This window comes from Mus caroli, unplaced genomic scaffold, assembly GCF_978045245.1.
Source record: "Mus caroli unplaced genomic scaffold, Mus_caroli_1 scaffold_9, whole genome shotgun sequence".
Lineage (NCBI taxonomy): Eukaryota > Metazoa > Chordata > Mammalia > Rodentia > Muridae > Mus > Mus caroli.
In genome coordinates, this window is record NW_028227264.1 from 32,162,198 (window position 1) to 32,177,298 (window position 15,101).

General features: G+C 36.0%; 1 protein-coding gene and 1 long non-coding RNA gene across 9 annotated transcripts in view; one reads left to right on the forward strand and one right to left on the reverse strand.

The window, feature by feature from the left end:
- Positions 1 to 182: 182 nt before the first annotated feature.
- Zup1 (zinc finger containing ubiquitin peptidase 1) overlaps positions 183 to 15,101 on the reverse strand; it is a 33,225-nt gene continuing 18,306 nt past the window's right edge. For 7 of the 8 annotated variants that reach the window (XM_021174029.3, XM_021174033.3, XM_085842768.1 and 4 more), the window contains 5 exons: positions 11,436 to 11,624; positions 11,101 to 11,266; positions 9,272 to 9,423; positions 8,673 to 8,893; positions 183 to 415 (listed from right to left, as the gene is read on the reverse strand). In XM_021174029.3, coding sequence (XP_021029688.1) covers positions 368 to 415; positions 8,673 to 8,893; positions 9,272 to 9,423; positions 11,101 to 11,266; positions 11,436 to 11,624 — 776 coding nt within the window. In that variant the 3' untranslated portion in view covers positions 183 to 367. Of the gene's footprint in view, positions 416 to 8,208; positions 8,428 to 8,672; positions 8,894 to 9,271; positions 9,424 to 11,100; positions 11,267 to 11,435; positions 11,625 to 15,101 lie in introns of those variants that run through there. The other variant, XM_029482522.2, reaches the window with a different exon arrangement.
- On the forward strand, positions 6,636 to 11,105 carry LOC115032139 (uncharacterized). Its single transcript, XR_003837783.2, has 3 exons — positions 6,636 to 6,720; positions 8,245 to 8,333; positions 10,438 to 11,105. It is a non-coding gene; the product is annotated as an uncharacterized LOC115032139 (long non-coding RNA).

Genomic DNA, 15,101 nt, shown 5'->3' on the forward strand with positions numbered 1-15,101 from the left:
ATTCTTGGAAAAATCACTAATCTCTCAGAGATTCAGCATCCTCATGGAGCTAAGCTTGCCTCACACAACCATTCTAAGACAAATATATTAATAGGCAATGACTACTAGGTGTAGCTCATACAAGTAACTGGGATTATCTCTATAAAAACAAGTTTCTGAGACATAGACAAGAAACCAAAACCAACAAAGCAAACAAGGAATTTTATTCAACTAATTACTAGACAATGAAATGCTAAGAAGTATAACTTAATAGGCATTATAACTTAAATAACATATCAAGGACTTAAGTGAAATAAATTCTTCAACTGTATCAGAGTTCAATATCAGGAAAAAAAAGGATAATTACAAAATCATGAAAATATTTGGGTCAAGGAATCTTCTCCGCTGTAAACACTTGCGAAGCTTGTTTCCTGGCCTTGAAAAAGAATTGAGAAGACAAATTATAATCTAGAAATTAATTATTCTATATTATCACTTTACAACATTTAGTATCATTTACTGTCCTCTCCCTCCCTCCCTCCTTTTCTCTCTCTCTCTCTCTCTCTCTCTCTCTCTCTCTCTCTCTCTCTGTGTGTGTGTGTGTGTGTGTGTGTGTGTGTGTGTGTGGGCACACATATACCATAACACACATGCATGGAGCTCAGAACACAACTCTGGAAGTCAGTTCTCTTTATACCATGTAGATGCTAAGGATCAAGTTTGTCAGGCTTGGTAAAGTACCTTTGACTGCTGAGCCATCTTGTCAATCCTGCATCTCATTATTTTAATGTGGGAAAATAAAACCCAGATATTTTTTCCAACATAACAATGAAAATTCCTAGTGAAAACTATGACCTAAAACATAAAATTTTTTTTAACTAACCTTCACTAGAAAGTGCTTACACATCTAGACGGGGTCTGGAACAAATAGTAACTCAATGTATTCATGGCAACCATAAAACAGTTTAAAGAACAAAAGCCATTGCAAATACCAACGACTTTGTGTGAATAATAGGTGCACAGTTATTAAAATACCATAATAGGGGGCCAGTGAATGGCTCAGTGTGGAAAAGGCACTTCCTGCCAAGCCTGATGAAGTGAGGTTAAGCCCTGGGACTCATATGGTAAAAAGAAAAAAATAACGAGTAACATCTTCTGAATGCTGTCCTCTGACATACACATACACAAATGAAAATTTTAAAATAATTAAACTTTTTAAAAAATTTAAAAATGCAGGATATTGTGGTTCATCATGCTTTAATATCAGCACTTGGGAAGCAGAGGCAGGCTGATCTTTGTGATTTTTTTTTTCAACCACCCTGGTTTACATAATGAGTTCTAGGTTACAGTTATGGACTGTAAGACTTGTCTCCAAAAAACATTTTCTTTTGGAGAAAAAGAAATCAGAATTAAGAGTGGATTGATAGGGGTGGGAGAGAGGCAGAAAAGGGTAGAGGTAGTGAACAATCAGAATGTATTATATATATGTATGGCACAGTTAAAAAGAAAAGAAGAATATATTAATAAAACTTATTAAAAAGTATGAGAATTAGAGCTGGAGAGATCCTTAGTTTCCTTCAAGAGGCAACAACAGGGCAAAGCTCTGGATGAAACTGCCTAAAGTGCAGGTCCGATTTTTCTACTTTAAAAATTCTTTAAAGGCACAGCTACTATCTACCACTCCCTCACCCCAAAGGAACAATGACAAAAGTAAAGAAAAAAGATGTCTAGTATTCTAACAGCAATAGTGACTCACTTTCTAAAGTGGAAACATGAAAGTCAAATAACATTTTGTTCACTCAGAGCCCATGACAACATCTGATCACCAGTATACTCTCAAAAGTTACTGTGTACTGGTAAGCAAGCATCAATAATTAACAATAATCAAAAATAATTAAAATGAACCCTAATATCATTTGGCCATACTGATAATAGGATTAAAAGGAAGCCAGCAACAGAAGATTAAAGATATTTGTAGAGAAATCTTTTAAAGAGTGACTAAATAGAATAGCCTAGTAGACTACCCTTGTCTATTTCAAGCTGTAGCTCGCTCCCATTTCACACACTGGTTCTTTCTCCCCTGATTCTGTTCTTTCCCATGTTCCTCTCGAGTATTCTATTTCATCTTTAGAGGGAAACAAATATGAGCTACTCAAATAAATAGTCTTTTTTTATTTTCTCATACAATCTCCAGACGTTGGGCTGGAGAAGTGCTTAATGGTTATGAGGGCACCGTGCTCTTAGAGGGCCTTAAAGAATTTCATAGCACCCATATACAGCAGCTCCCAACCACCTGTAACTTCAGTTCCATGAGATCTAATGCCCTTTCTGGCTTCTGTGACCACAGCAGTCACACACATAACCCCAAATATAGACATACACAAATACATACAATTAAAAATAAAACGAAAATTAAAACTTTAAGATTATACGGTCTTAGGTACTTTCAGGTTTAGAATGCTATGATGTAACTGCAGCTTGCGACCACAGTGGAAGTATGCTAATACCCAGAAATTTCTCAGAAAATTGAAATTCATCACTTACCTACAAAGGGTAAAGGAAAAAGCTAAAATATAGCTTGGGAATCACATTTTAATAAGACCACATGAGCTAGGCTATGAAATGTTTTTATAACTATGTTGTTGTTATTTATCACTCAATATCAAAAAATAATTTAAATTATAAAATTAGATTTTTTATGAAGGTAAATTAAACAACTGAGAGGCCATCTAACTTTAAAAATGTCTATTCTAGAAATTCACTGATAATAAAGACAAATATATTTGTCATTTCATGAGACAGAATGAGTTATGAGGAGATAAAGACAAGGCAAAAGCATATAATATAGCTTCAGAATCATATTTTAATACACAATAAGACCTCATGAGTTAGGCTATGAACTGTTTTTATAACCATGTTACTGGTTATAAACCAGTATATTTGTTTTGTTTTGTTTTTTGGTGTTTTTTTTTTAACTTACTTTTTATTAGATAGTTTCTTTATTTACATTTCAAATGTTATCCCCTTTCCTAGTTTCCCCTCCTTAAAGCCCCTATTCCCCCCCCCCCGTACCCCTGCTTACCAACAAACCCACTCCTGCTTCCAGGCCCTAGCATTCCCCTATACTGGGCACAGAACCTTCACAGGACTCTCCTCCCATAAATGACCAACTAGGCCATCCTCTGCTACATATGCAACTAGAGCCATGAGTCCCACTATGTGTTTTCTTTGGTTGGTGGTTTAGTCCAAGGGAGCTCTGGAGGTAAAGGTTAGTTCATATTGTTGTTTCTCCTAAGGGGCTAAAAACCCCTTCAGTTCCTTGGGTACTTTCTCTAGCTCCTTCATTGGAGATCCTGTGCTCCATCAAATGGATGACAGTGAGCATCCACTTATGTACTTGTCAGGCACTGGCATAGCCACTCAGGAGACAGCTATATCAGTCTCCTCTCAGCAAGCTCTTGTTGGCATCTGCAATAGTGTCTGGGTTTGGTGGTTGTTCTGGGATGGATCCCCAGGTAGGGCACTTTCTGGATGATCATGCCTTCATTCTCTACTCTGAACTTTGTCTCTGTTAACTCCTTCCATGAGTATTTTGTTGCCCCTTCTAAGAAGGATCGATGTATCGACGCTTTGGTCTTCCTATTTCATGAGTTTCATGTATTTTGTAAATTGTATCTTGGGTATTCCAGGCTTCTGGGCTAATATCCACTTAGCAGTGAGTACATATCATGTGTGTTCTTTTGTGATTGGGATACCTCACTCAGGACGATATCTGCAAGATCCATCCATATGCCTAAGAATTTCATAAATTCATTGTTTTTAACAGCTGCATAGTACTCCATTGTGTAAATGTACCATATTTTCCATATCAATTCCTCTGTTGAGGGACATCTGGGTTCTTTCCAGCTTCTGGTTATTATAAATAAGGCTGCTATGAACATAGTGGGCCATGTGTCCTTAGTACACATTGGAGCATCTTCTGAGTATATGCCCAGGAGTGGTATTGCTGAATCCTGGGGTAGTACTATCTCAATTTTCTGAGGAATGACCAACTGATTTCCAGAGTAGTTATACCAGCTTGCAGTCCCACCAACAATAGAGGAGTGTTCCTCTTTCACCACATCCTTGCCAGCATCTGTTGTCACCTAAGTTTTTGATCTTAGCCATTCTGACTGGTGTGAGTTGGAATCTCAGAATTGTTTTGATTTGCATGTCCCTGATGACTAAGGATGTTGAACATTTTTTTTAGGTGCTTCTCAGCCATTCGGTATTCCTCAGTTGAGAATTCTTTGTTTAGCTCTGTACCCCATTTTTAAATAGGGTTACTGAGTTTTCTGGAGTCTAACTTCTTCAGTTCATTGTATATATTGGATATTAGCCCTCTAATAGATTTAGGGTTGGAAAAGAACTTTTCCCAATCTGCTGGTTGCCTTTTATCTTATTGACATGATGTCCCTTGTCTTTCAGAAGCATTGCAATTTTATGATTCTTGATCTTACAGTACAAGCTACTGGTGTTTTCCTCTGTGTACATATGCTGGAGGCTCTTCCCCACTTTCTCCTCTATAAGTTTAACTGTATCTAGTTTTATATGGAGTTCCTTGATCCACTTAGAGTTGAGCTTTGTACAAGGAGATAAGAATGGATCAATCCTCATTCTTCTACATGATAACTGCCAGTTGTGCCAGGATCATTTCTTGAAAATGCTGTCTTCTTTCCACTGGATGGTTTTAGCTCCTTTGTCAAAGATGAAGTGACCACAGGTGTGTGGGTTCATTTCTGGGTCTTCAATTCTATTCCATTGACATACCTGTCTGTCACTGTATCAGTACCAAGCAGTTTTTATCACAATCGCTTGGTAGTACAGCTTGAGGTAAGGGATGGTAATTTCACCAGAGGTTCTTTTATTGTTGAAAAGAGTTTTTGCTATCCTAGGTTTTTGTTAATCCAAATGAATTTGAAAATTGTATTTTCTATCTCTGTGAAGAATTTAGCTGGAATTTTGATGGGGATTGCATTCAATCTGTAGATTGCTTTTGGCAAGATAGCCATCTTTACTATATTGATCCTGCCAATCCATGAGCATGGGAGATCTTTCCATCTTCTGAGATCTCCTTTGATTTTTTTTCTTCAGAGACTTGAAGTTCTTATCATACAGATCTTTCACTTCCTTAGTTATAGTCACACCAAGGCATTTTACATTATTTGTGACTATTTTGAAGAGTGTTGGTTCCCTAATTTCTCAGCCTGTTTATCCTTTGCGTAGAGAAAGGCCACTGATTTATTTGAGTTAATTTTATATTCAGCTACTTCACTGAAGTTGTTTATCAGGTTTAGGACTTCTCTGGTGGAATTTGTTAGGGTCCTATATATATATATATCATATCATCTAGTCTGCAAATAGTGATATTTTGACTTCCTTTCCAATTTGTATCCCCTTGATCTCCTTTTGTTGTCTACTTGCTCTGACTTGAACTTCAAGTACTATATTGAATAGGTAGGGAGAAAGTGGGCAGCCTTGTCTAGTCCCTGATTTGAGTGGGACTGCTTCAAGTTTCTCTCCATTCAGTTTGATATTGGCTACTGGTTTGCTATATATTGCTTTTATTATGTTTAGGTATGGGCCTTGAATTCCTGATCTTTCCAAGACGTTTATCATGAATGAGTGTTGGATTTTGTCAATTGCTCTCTCAGCAGCTAATGAGATGATCATGTGGTTTTTGTCTTTGAGTTTGTTTTTATAGTGGGTTATGTTGATAGATTTCTGAATACTAAAGCATCCCTGCATCCCTGGGATGAAGCTTACTTGACCATGATGGATGATCGTTTTTATGTGTGCTTGAATTCAGTTTGCAAGAATTTTTTTTTTTTTTTTAAAGATTTATTTATTTATTATATGTAAGTACACTGTAGCTATCTTCAGACACTCCAGGAGAGGGCATCAGATCTCGTTACGGATGGTTGTTAGCCACCACCATGTGGTTGCTGGGATTTGAACTCTGGACCTTTGGAAGAGCAGTCGGGTGCTCTTACCCACTGAGCCATCTCACCAGCCCAGTTTGCAAGAATTTTATTGAGTATTTTTACAACGATATTCATAAGGGAAATTGGTCTGAAGTTCTCTTTGTTGGGTCTTTGTGTGGTTTAGGTATTAGAGTAATTGTGGCTTCATAGAATGAATTGGGTAGAGTCCCTTCTATTTCTATTTTGTTGAATAGTTTGAAGAGTATTGGAATTAGGTCTTCTTTAAAGGTATGATAGACCTCTGCTCTGGGCTTTTTTTCCCCCCTTGGGAGACTATTAATGACTGATTTTATTTCTTTAAGGGATATAAGGCTGTTTATTTCTTTAAGGGATATAAACTTTGGTACCTGGTATCTGGTGATTTTTTTTGATTTCCTCAGACATTTCCTCTGTTATGTCTCCCTTTTCTTTTCTGATTTTGTTAATTAGGACACTGTCCCTGTGCCCTCTAGTTAGTCTCACTAAGGGTTTATATATTTTCTCAAAGAACCACCTCCTCGTTTGTTTGATTCTTTGTATAGTTTTGTTTCTACTTGATTGCTTTCAACCATGAGTTTAATTATTTGCTCGTCTTGGGTGAATTTGTTTCCTTTTGTTCTAGAGCTTTTAAATGTGTTGTCAAGCTGCTAGTATATGCTCTCTCCAGTTTCTTTTTGGAGGCACTCAGCGCTATGAGTTTTCCTCTTAGCACAGGTTTCATTATGTTCCAAAAGTTTGGGTATGTTGTGGCTTCATTTTCATTAAACTCTAAAGTCTTTCATTTCTTTCTTTATTCCTTGACCAAGTTATCACTGAGTAGAGTGTTGTTTAGCTTCCACATGTATGTGGGCTTTGTATTATTTATGTTGTTATTAAATATCAGCCTTAGTCCATGGGGATCTGATAGGATGCATGGGATTATTTCAACATTTTTATACCTGTTGAGGCCTGCTGATTATATGGTCAATTTTGGAGAATGTACCATGAGGTGCTAAGAAGGTATATCCTCTTGTTTTAGGATAGAATGTTCTATAGATATGTTAAATCTATTTGTTTCATAACTTCTGTTAGTTTCTTTGTATGTTTGTTGAATTTGTGTTTCTAGGATCTGTCCACTGGTCAGAGTGGGAAGTTGAAGGCTCCCACTATTATTGTGAGCAGTGCAATGTGTGTTTTGAGCTTTACTAAAGTTTCTTTAATGAATGTGGATGCCCTTGCATTTGGAGCATATATGTTCAGAACTGAGAGTTCATCTTGGTAGATTTTACCTTTGATGAGTATGAAATGCCCTTCCCTGTCTCTTTTGGTAACTTTAGGTTGAAAGTCAATTTTATTCTATATCTACTCCAGCTTATTTCTTTGGACCATGTGCTTGGAAAAATGTTTTCCAACCTTTTACTATGAGGTAGCATTTGTCTTTGTCCCTGAGGTAGGTTTCCTGTATGCAGCAAAATGTTGAGTGCTGTTTACATAGCCAGTCTGTTAGTCTATGTTTTTTTATTGGTGAATTGAGTCCATTGATATTGAGTGATATTAAAGGAAAGTAATTGTTGTTTCCTGCTATTTTTTGTTGTTAGATTTGGGATTATGTTCATTTGGCTATCTTCTTTTAGGTTTGTTGAAAGATTACTTTCTTGCTTTTTCTAGGTTGTAGTTTCCCTCCTTGTGCTGTAGTTTCCCTTTATTATCCTTTGATGGGCTGGATTCGTGTAAAGATACTGTGTAAATTTGGTTTTGTCATGGAATACTTTGGTTTCTCCATCTATGGTAATTGAGAGTTTTGCTGAGTATAGTAGCCTGGGCTGGCATTTGTGTTCTCTTAGGGTATATATGACATCTGTCCAGGATCTTCTGGCTTTTATAGTCTCCGGTGAGAAGTCTGGTATAATTATAATAGGTCTGCCTTCATATCTTACTTGACCTTTTTCCCTTACCGCTTTTAATATTCTTTGTTGTGTGCATTTTGTATTTTGATTATTATGTGATGGGAAGAATTTCTCTTCCAGTGCAAACTATTTGGAGTTCTGTAGGCTTCTTATATGTTCATGAGAATCTCTTTCTTTAGGTTAGGGACATTTTTTTCTAGAATTTTGTTGAAGATATTTACTGGTCCTTTAAGGTGAAAATCTTCATTCACCTATTATGCTTAGGTTTGGTCTTCTCATTGTGTCCTAGATTTCCTGAATGTTTTGAGTTAGGATCTTTTTGCATTTTGCATTTTCTTTTATTGTTGTGTCCATATTGTCTATGGAATCTTCTGCAGCTGATATTCTCTCACTGGAGAGAAAATGATGATCTCATCTGTTTTCCGGTGTTAGAGCACTCCCCAGTGGCAAGCTCTCCTTTGGAAGGGTAAGTGCACAGAGGACTGAGGATCAGCTCCACCTCTTGGATGCAGATGTAGGCCTGTAAAGGCCTGTCACAGCTGCTCTGCCACTTCTGCGGCCTGTCAACCATATTGTTGTTATTTATCACTCAATATCAAAAATTAAATTTAAATTATAAAATTAAATTTTTTATGAAGATGAGTTAAACAACTGAAAGGCCATCTAACTTTAAAAATGTCTATTCTAGAAATTCAATATTAAAGATAAATATATTTGTCATTTCATGAATTAGAATGAGTTATGAGGAGATAAAAACAACACCAATTTTAACTAAAAATTTTAAACTACTTCACCCAATACTTACAACTTTTTCCTCTGGGGAAAGAACACCCTCTACTGCTACTATCTGGTACTGCTTATGTTTTAGATTTCCCACAGATTTCCGAAGTTGTCTAAGACTACCAGCCTCCATATCTTGCTTTAACAGTTTCTGCATTTCTCGAGAAGGACATCCAGGATCAAATACCAGCAAACATAATGTTCGGTTTTTTCTCTCTTCAATTCCAACAACTATTCGACTGTGACCTATTCAATGCATAAATAACAGTTAATATGTCACATCTATACACAGATATTACTATATATACATTCGACTTCTTCTATGTGTTTAACACACACACACATGCATGCACACATACTTTCACTTTTAAATAAGTACAGTCTGAAAAGGCTTAGCATAAGTGACAACAGGGCAAAGACTGGAAAAGGACAGGGATGAATAATCAGAGCAGTGAACTAGAAACTGTGCACAGGAAATGCAAAGGCCCCAGAATGCTGGGTTCCCCAGGAGGGACCAGAATGAAAAGTAGCTCTGATAATCACCCCCCACCCTCTACCTGTCCATAAGCAAGCGTCATCTGCTATTTTAAAAATATCAGTTGTATGTATGTGAGATCTACTAACCCTGATGCTGGAGATAAATAGGAGGTTTAGATGTACACACGATCTTTGGAGTTCCTTCCGTCTCTGAAGAATAATAGTTCAATATCCATTCAAATAAGCGAGGGTGTGTACCCAAAGGACCAGTTGACTTGTGAAAATCAATAATGCGGCACCTAAACAATTGAAAAAGCAGATAATTTAGTGAATATTTTACAAATTTTTGCATAAATGTAATTATTCTAACAAAAATCTTAATCTTAATGTAGAATATATTTATGTTTCTATTACTTCACTATGAAGAAAAAAGTAAACATTAATTCTTACTCTTAATCTCGAGATCATTTTATGGGGAAAATCACTATTCAAATCACCATAGCAATTCAAATTATTCAAATCATTTGTAATAAGACTGATAAATAAGCTAAAATTTATAAAGATTTCACAACATAAAAAATATCCAAGAATAGCAAATAAAGACTATGCTTGACTTTTAAAACTCATATGCAATAACCTGGGACATTACCACCTTTATTCTAATGTCTCTAGCCCTGATGATCAACTAGAAACTCATGGTTCTGCGGACAAGATGGTTCAATGAGTAAAGTTGTTTGCTGTGCAAGCATGGTGACCTGCGTTCCATCCCCAGAACCGACATCAAGGTGGAAGAACAGCTCCACAAATTTGTCTTCTGACCTCCACATACTCACTCAAACACACACATAGTAATAAAAAGTTAGGTGCTTAGAGAAATAACTCAGAAGCTAAAAGCACATACTACTCTTGCAAAAGACCCACATTTAGTCAGAAATGGCTGATAACTCCATCTCCAGGGGATCCAAAGGCATGTGTACTCAGATGCACATATACATAAACATGCATCTATATATATATATATAACAAAAATAGTTAAATATTTTTTAAAGTTTTAAAGAAAACCGACTTCTTGCAGGATTGTTCTGCAAACTTCTAACAGTATAAACAGAAAAACATTAAAAATTCAATCAGTAAATTTTTGTATATCTTTATTTAAAAGAAAAAATAAAGAAGCTAAATTCTGGTTTTAATCCCCAGTAGAAGTCATTTATACTAGTCAAAATTATCTAAATGTTTTCTTCTATAAATGAAAAAATAAATAAATAAATGTAAAAAGAAATTCTGAACATGTTCAATTTTCTTTAATTTCATAGGGAAGAACATAGGAAAACATGTGGGAATTCTCATTTCTACATCCATGTCTCTCCTATTTGGCCCCAGACTACAGTGGAGTCATCTTGACTAAATGAGATTGTTGAGGTAAACTCACTTCTGTGTTACTCCAAAACTATTTTAAAGTATAGCCAGAAGCATTGAATATCTTGATTATTGTGAACACAGACCATCCTTGTCTCTCACAGCAATGAAATATACAAAATATTCTAAACTGCTACAGGTTTCTTCTGTAGTTCAAATGTGAAATGCCCCTTATAGGCTCACGTTAGACTTGGTAAGCTAGCAGTGATATTTGGAAAGGTTGTGGAAACTAGGAGAAGTCACCTCACTAGAAGAAGCAGATCACTGGAGGCAGGCCCTGAACCTTTTCAGCAGGTTTACATTTCCTAAGGTGCTGCTTTCTGACTGCCATTGCACTGTGACTGAAAGTCTACATTCTGCCACTATGCCTTCACTGTTTCCTACCATGATGGAATGTATCCTTTGAAACTGTAAGTCAAAGCAAACCCTTTCTCACTGAAATTGCTTTTATGAGCATGAAAATATATCTAAGACAGTTGCTAACTTTAGTCATATTAAACTTAATCCTGATAATTTTCAAATGAACACAATAATGTTGGCTGTCGTTTACAGGTACATACTTTACTCTCAGTGAGGTCAGAAGTGTATAAATCTCACACGCTCCAATCCAGGCCTTTGTTCCCTGTAATTTGTTATTAAGTTGAGAGGCTCCCTGAGGATCAAAACCTTCATTCCATGCATCTTCAATCATGGACTGAATTTTTGGAATACAAGGAACTGCCATACCTGAAATTATGTAAGCAAATAAGTCAGAAGGCAAGGTACTAATACACTGAACAATAATATAATTCAACCACATATACTGTACTAGACAAACTCACATGAGTTTCTAAGACAGTTATTCCTAATACCTTCTGTATATCATAAACTCAGAGGTTAATAGTACTTTACATACCTTTCAAGCAGTCACCATATACATCACTTTGCAATAATGATGAAAGTAGCATCTGGAAGTTTCTATAACCGCAACCCCAACCTTTGTCCCCAAAAGATGAGTGAAAGTGATCCACCACTGTAGAAAGCCACACACACCTTACATCTGTGGCAGTGTTCTGATAATACCTATGGAGGGCTTCAATAATTCCTAAAATACAAGACATTTAACACATTTCATTAGAAAGATTCATTTATCATCATTAACTTGCTGTTTACACATCCAACATCAACCTCAAGCTCCAAAGAAAAACCCTTGCAACTCAGCTGTAATTTACTCTCATTGTTACAACCTTAGCTCATGTACTGTCCCCACAACCCAAGCTTTCTAACACTAAAATAGTACTCCTTGCATTGATGTTTCCAGCATCTTTAAGCTCTTCAACTGCAAAGTCTGAGACACACCAAAGTATACTTACAGAATGAATACTCTTCTTGTCTTTCCATTTATTACATACTAGAACTTGTTCAGTCTTAGTCAACCTGCTTCCACATGAAAGTACCTCCTGACAGCCTACAGTGTTTCATATTAATCCACAGCATATACAGCCGATTGCAATGTGGCCTCCATCTGACCTTTTAGCATTCTTCGTGACATAAAATTGTTTGATTCAAAAAAACAAATTATGCAATGGGTTTTAATTTTATTTCACTATTACACTTTGTATACATATAGGATAGTAAGTTCTAAGTCATAAAAAGATAAATGTGACAATATCCCTGGAAAATGTCACTAGACTAAATGCTAGAATTTGGTTAAGCAAGGTTTTGTGTATATTTAGTCTTTTAAAAACTTTGAAGCTACCCACTTCAGTGCAGTGATGTCTATTATGTAGTTCATGCTGTCTCCTAGTATGTGGCAGGAAAAAAGGAAAGTCATTATATGTATTTTATTTGAATAAAATACAAAAAAAATATGTCTTTAGGGGGACAGATAAAAACAAAACAAACAAACAAACAAAAAACAATCATGTAACCAATCGCTATAGCTATACCCACTACAGAAGTTAGTTATAAATTAAGGGGGGAAAAAAAACAAATAAGATTCACATTGAAGAAAAAGAGCAATGGAAATGACTTGTTAGTGAGTACTAAATTTATATATGGAGGAAAACATGTGAAGTGACATGGAAGAGTCTAAGTATCTTAAGTTTATACACAGAACAGGCACCTGGGAAGAGAATGATGAATGTTGACTTGAATGATATCAAGATTTAAGACAGTCCTTTAAGAATGAAAGGGGGGAAATCTATAATTGGTATATATTTGAGTATACTCTGCCATGCTTGTTACATATAAGACAGGAATACCTCACTTCCTGGTAACCTTCATCTTAGCAATAATACCACACAACTTGCTTAGAATTACTTTGTACGCTGTAGCTGTCTTCAGACACACACCAGAAAAGTGCATCAGACCCCACTACAGATGATTGTGACCCACCATGAGGTTGCTGGGAATTGAACTCAGGACCTCTGGAAGAGCAGTCAGTGCTCTTAACCACTGAGCCATCTCTCTGGCCCAGAAGTATTTTTAATTCCTAAATTTCCTTAGATGTTTTCCAAATAAGCTACCTATTGCTAAATTATACATACTTTCATGTTTAAAATATAAGGCTATAAATATATAAAAGGGTGTTAAATGACTATTCTAATAGATACCTGCACACTTAACAAAAAATTAAAATCTTTTAAAAAATTAAAATTTAAAAATTTAAAAGTTGGTGAGATGGCTCAGCAGAAAGGACACTTGCTACTTTTGCAAAGGTCATGAGTTCAGTTCCCAGTGCCCACATTGAGCAACTCAACTCCAACACAAACTCCAGGGCATCTGACACCTTTGCAGATAGAAAGCAAACTCAATAAATGGTGTCAGAAAAAGAACTACATATATATATATGTAAGTGTATACAAATATAACACTGTTATAAATAAGAACAAAAACCCAGATTCCCTCTTTCCTTCCAATCTCAACCCTACCCTGACCTCATAAACAAAGACAGCAAGTAGATTAAAAATAAAAACATAGGGTGGGGTGGGGAAAAAATAAAAATAAATAAATAAATAAATAAATAAAACATAAAAACGTAGGAATACAGGTTCTATTCCCAGCACACATGCAGTGGTTAAAAACATTTGTAACTCCAGGTCTGGAGTATCTGATGCCCAATTTTAGCCTTCATGAGCATCAAGCATGTAAATAGTATACAAACATATATGCAGGTGAAAATATAAAACAGCATACTTACAGAATCATTAAGAAATTCACATTTATGATCTTAAAAGAACCCTTCCATCCAAAACACACACAATAAAAACAAAAATTGAGAGATTTGCTGTGTGTGGTGGCTTATAGCTATAATCCTAGCACTTAAAGGCTAAGGCAGAGGTCTTCTAAGAGTCTAAAGACAGTCAGTGCTAACCAATCAATTCCAGGTCAGCCTGTGCTACAGCGTCTCAAACTTCCCTCCAAAAAACATGAGACATTTAGAAAATATATTTAAATTTAAATTCTTTATCTAAAGATATCATACACAGGCCTGGCATAGAGGTACATGACTTTAAATCACAGCACTTGAGAGGCAGAGGCATATAGAGCTCTATGAGTTTAAGACCAGCTCAATCTACAAAGAGTGTTGTAGGACAACCTGGGCTATACAGTAAGATCATGTCACAAAAAAAGAAAAGAAAAAAAAGAAAAGAAAAGAAAAGAAGAGGGGAGGGGAGGGGAGGGGAGGGGAGGGGAGGGGAGGGGAGGGGAGGGGAGGGGAGGGGAGGGGAGGGGAGAAAAATATGTATGTGTGTGTGTGTGTGTGTGTGTGTGTGTGTGTGTGTGTATTTATATGAATAAATATCCATTTATACCCTGGATCTGGAGTTACAGACTATGGTGAGCTACCAGATTCGTGCTAGTAATTAAACCTCTCCAAGAGCAACAAGTACTCTAAACTACTTAGTCATCTCTCAATCCCTGTGAGATCATGTCTTAAAAAAAAACAGTCGTTGGGCAGTGGTGGCACACACCTTTAATCCCAGCACTTGGGAGGCAGAGGCAGGTAGATTTCTGAATTCAAGGCCAGCCTGTTCTACAGAGTAAGTTCCAGGACAGCCAGGGCTATACAGAGAAACCCTGTCTCAGAAAAATAAAAAAATAAAAAATAAAAAGGTTAGTCATAAGAATGCAACTGTTTCCATATAAAATATATTAATACCCTAACAGAGATACAAAAACATAATTGAAAAAAAAAAAAACAAGACAAGCAAACAAATAAAACAATAACCAGAAAAAATGGCATACATTCTTGAATAAAGCAGATCTGATTATTAATATTAGCTAGCCAACTATGCAAGTCTTAAGAATGTTATATACACTCTAAGTGTCAAGTACATAACAATGTTCATTTGGGCCCAGAAGAAATACTGTATATAAAACTTTAAGTATTCAAAATGAAATGAGTAATACGGTGGCCATTATATTATACTTATGAGGTTATTGAACCTTTGAATTGTAGTGTTTCCATTTGAAATGTCCTGTAAAGTATAAAATAATAACAGAGTTGGTATATTACACAAAGGATATAAAATATTTCAATTAGTAATCCTTGTGAGGTGAACATGCTAACTACAAA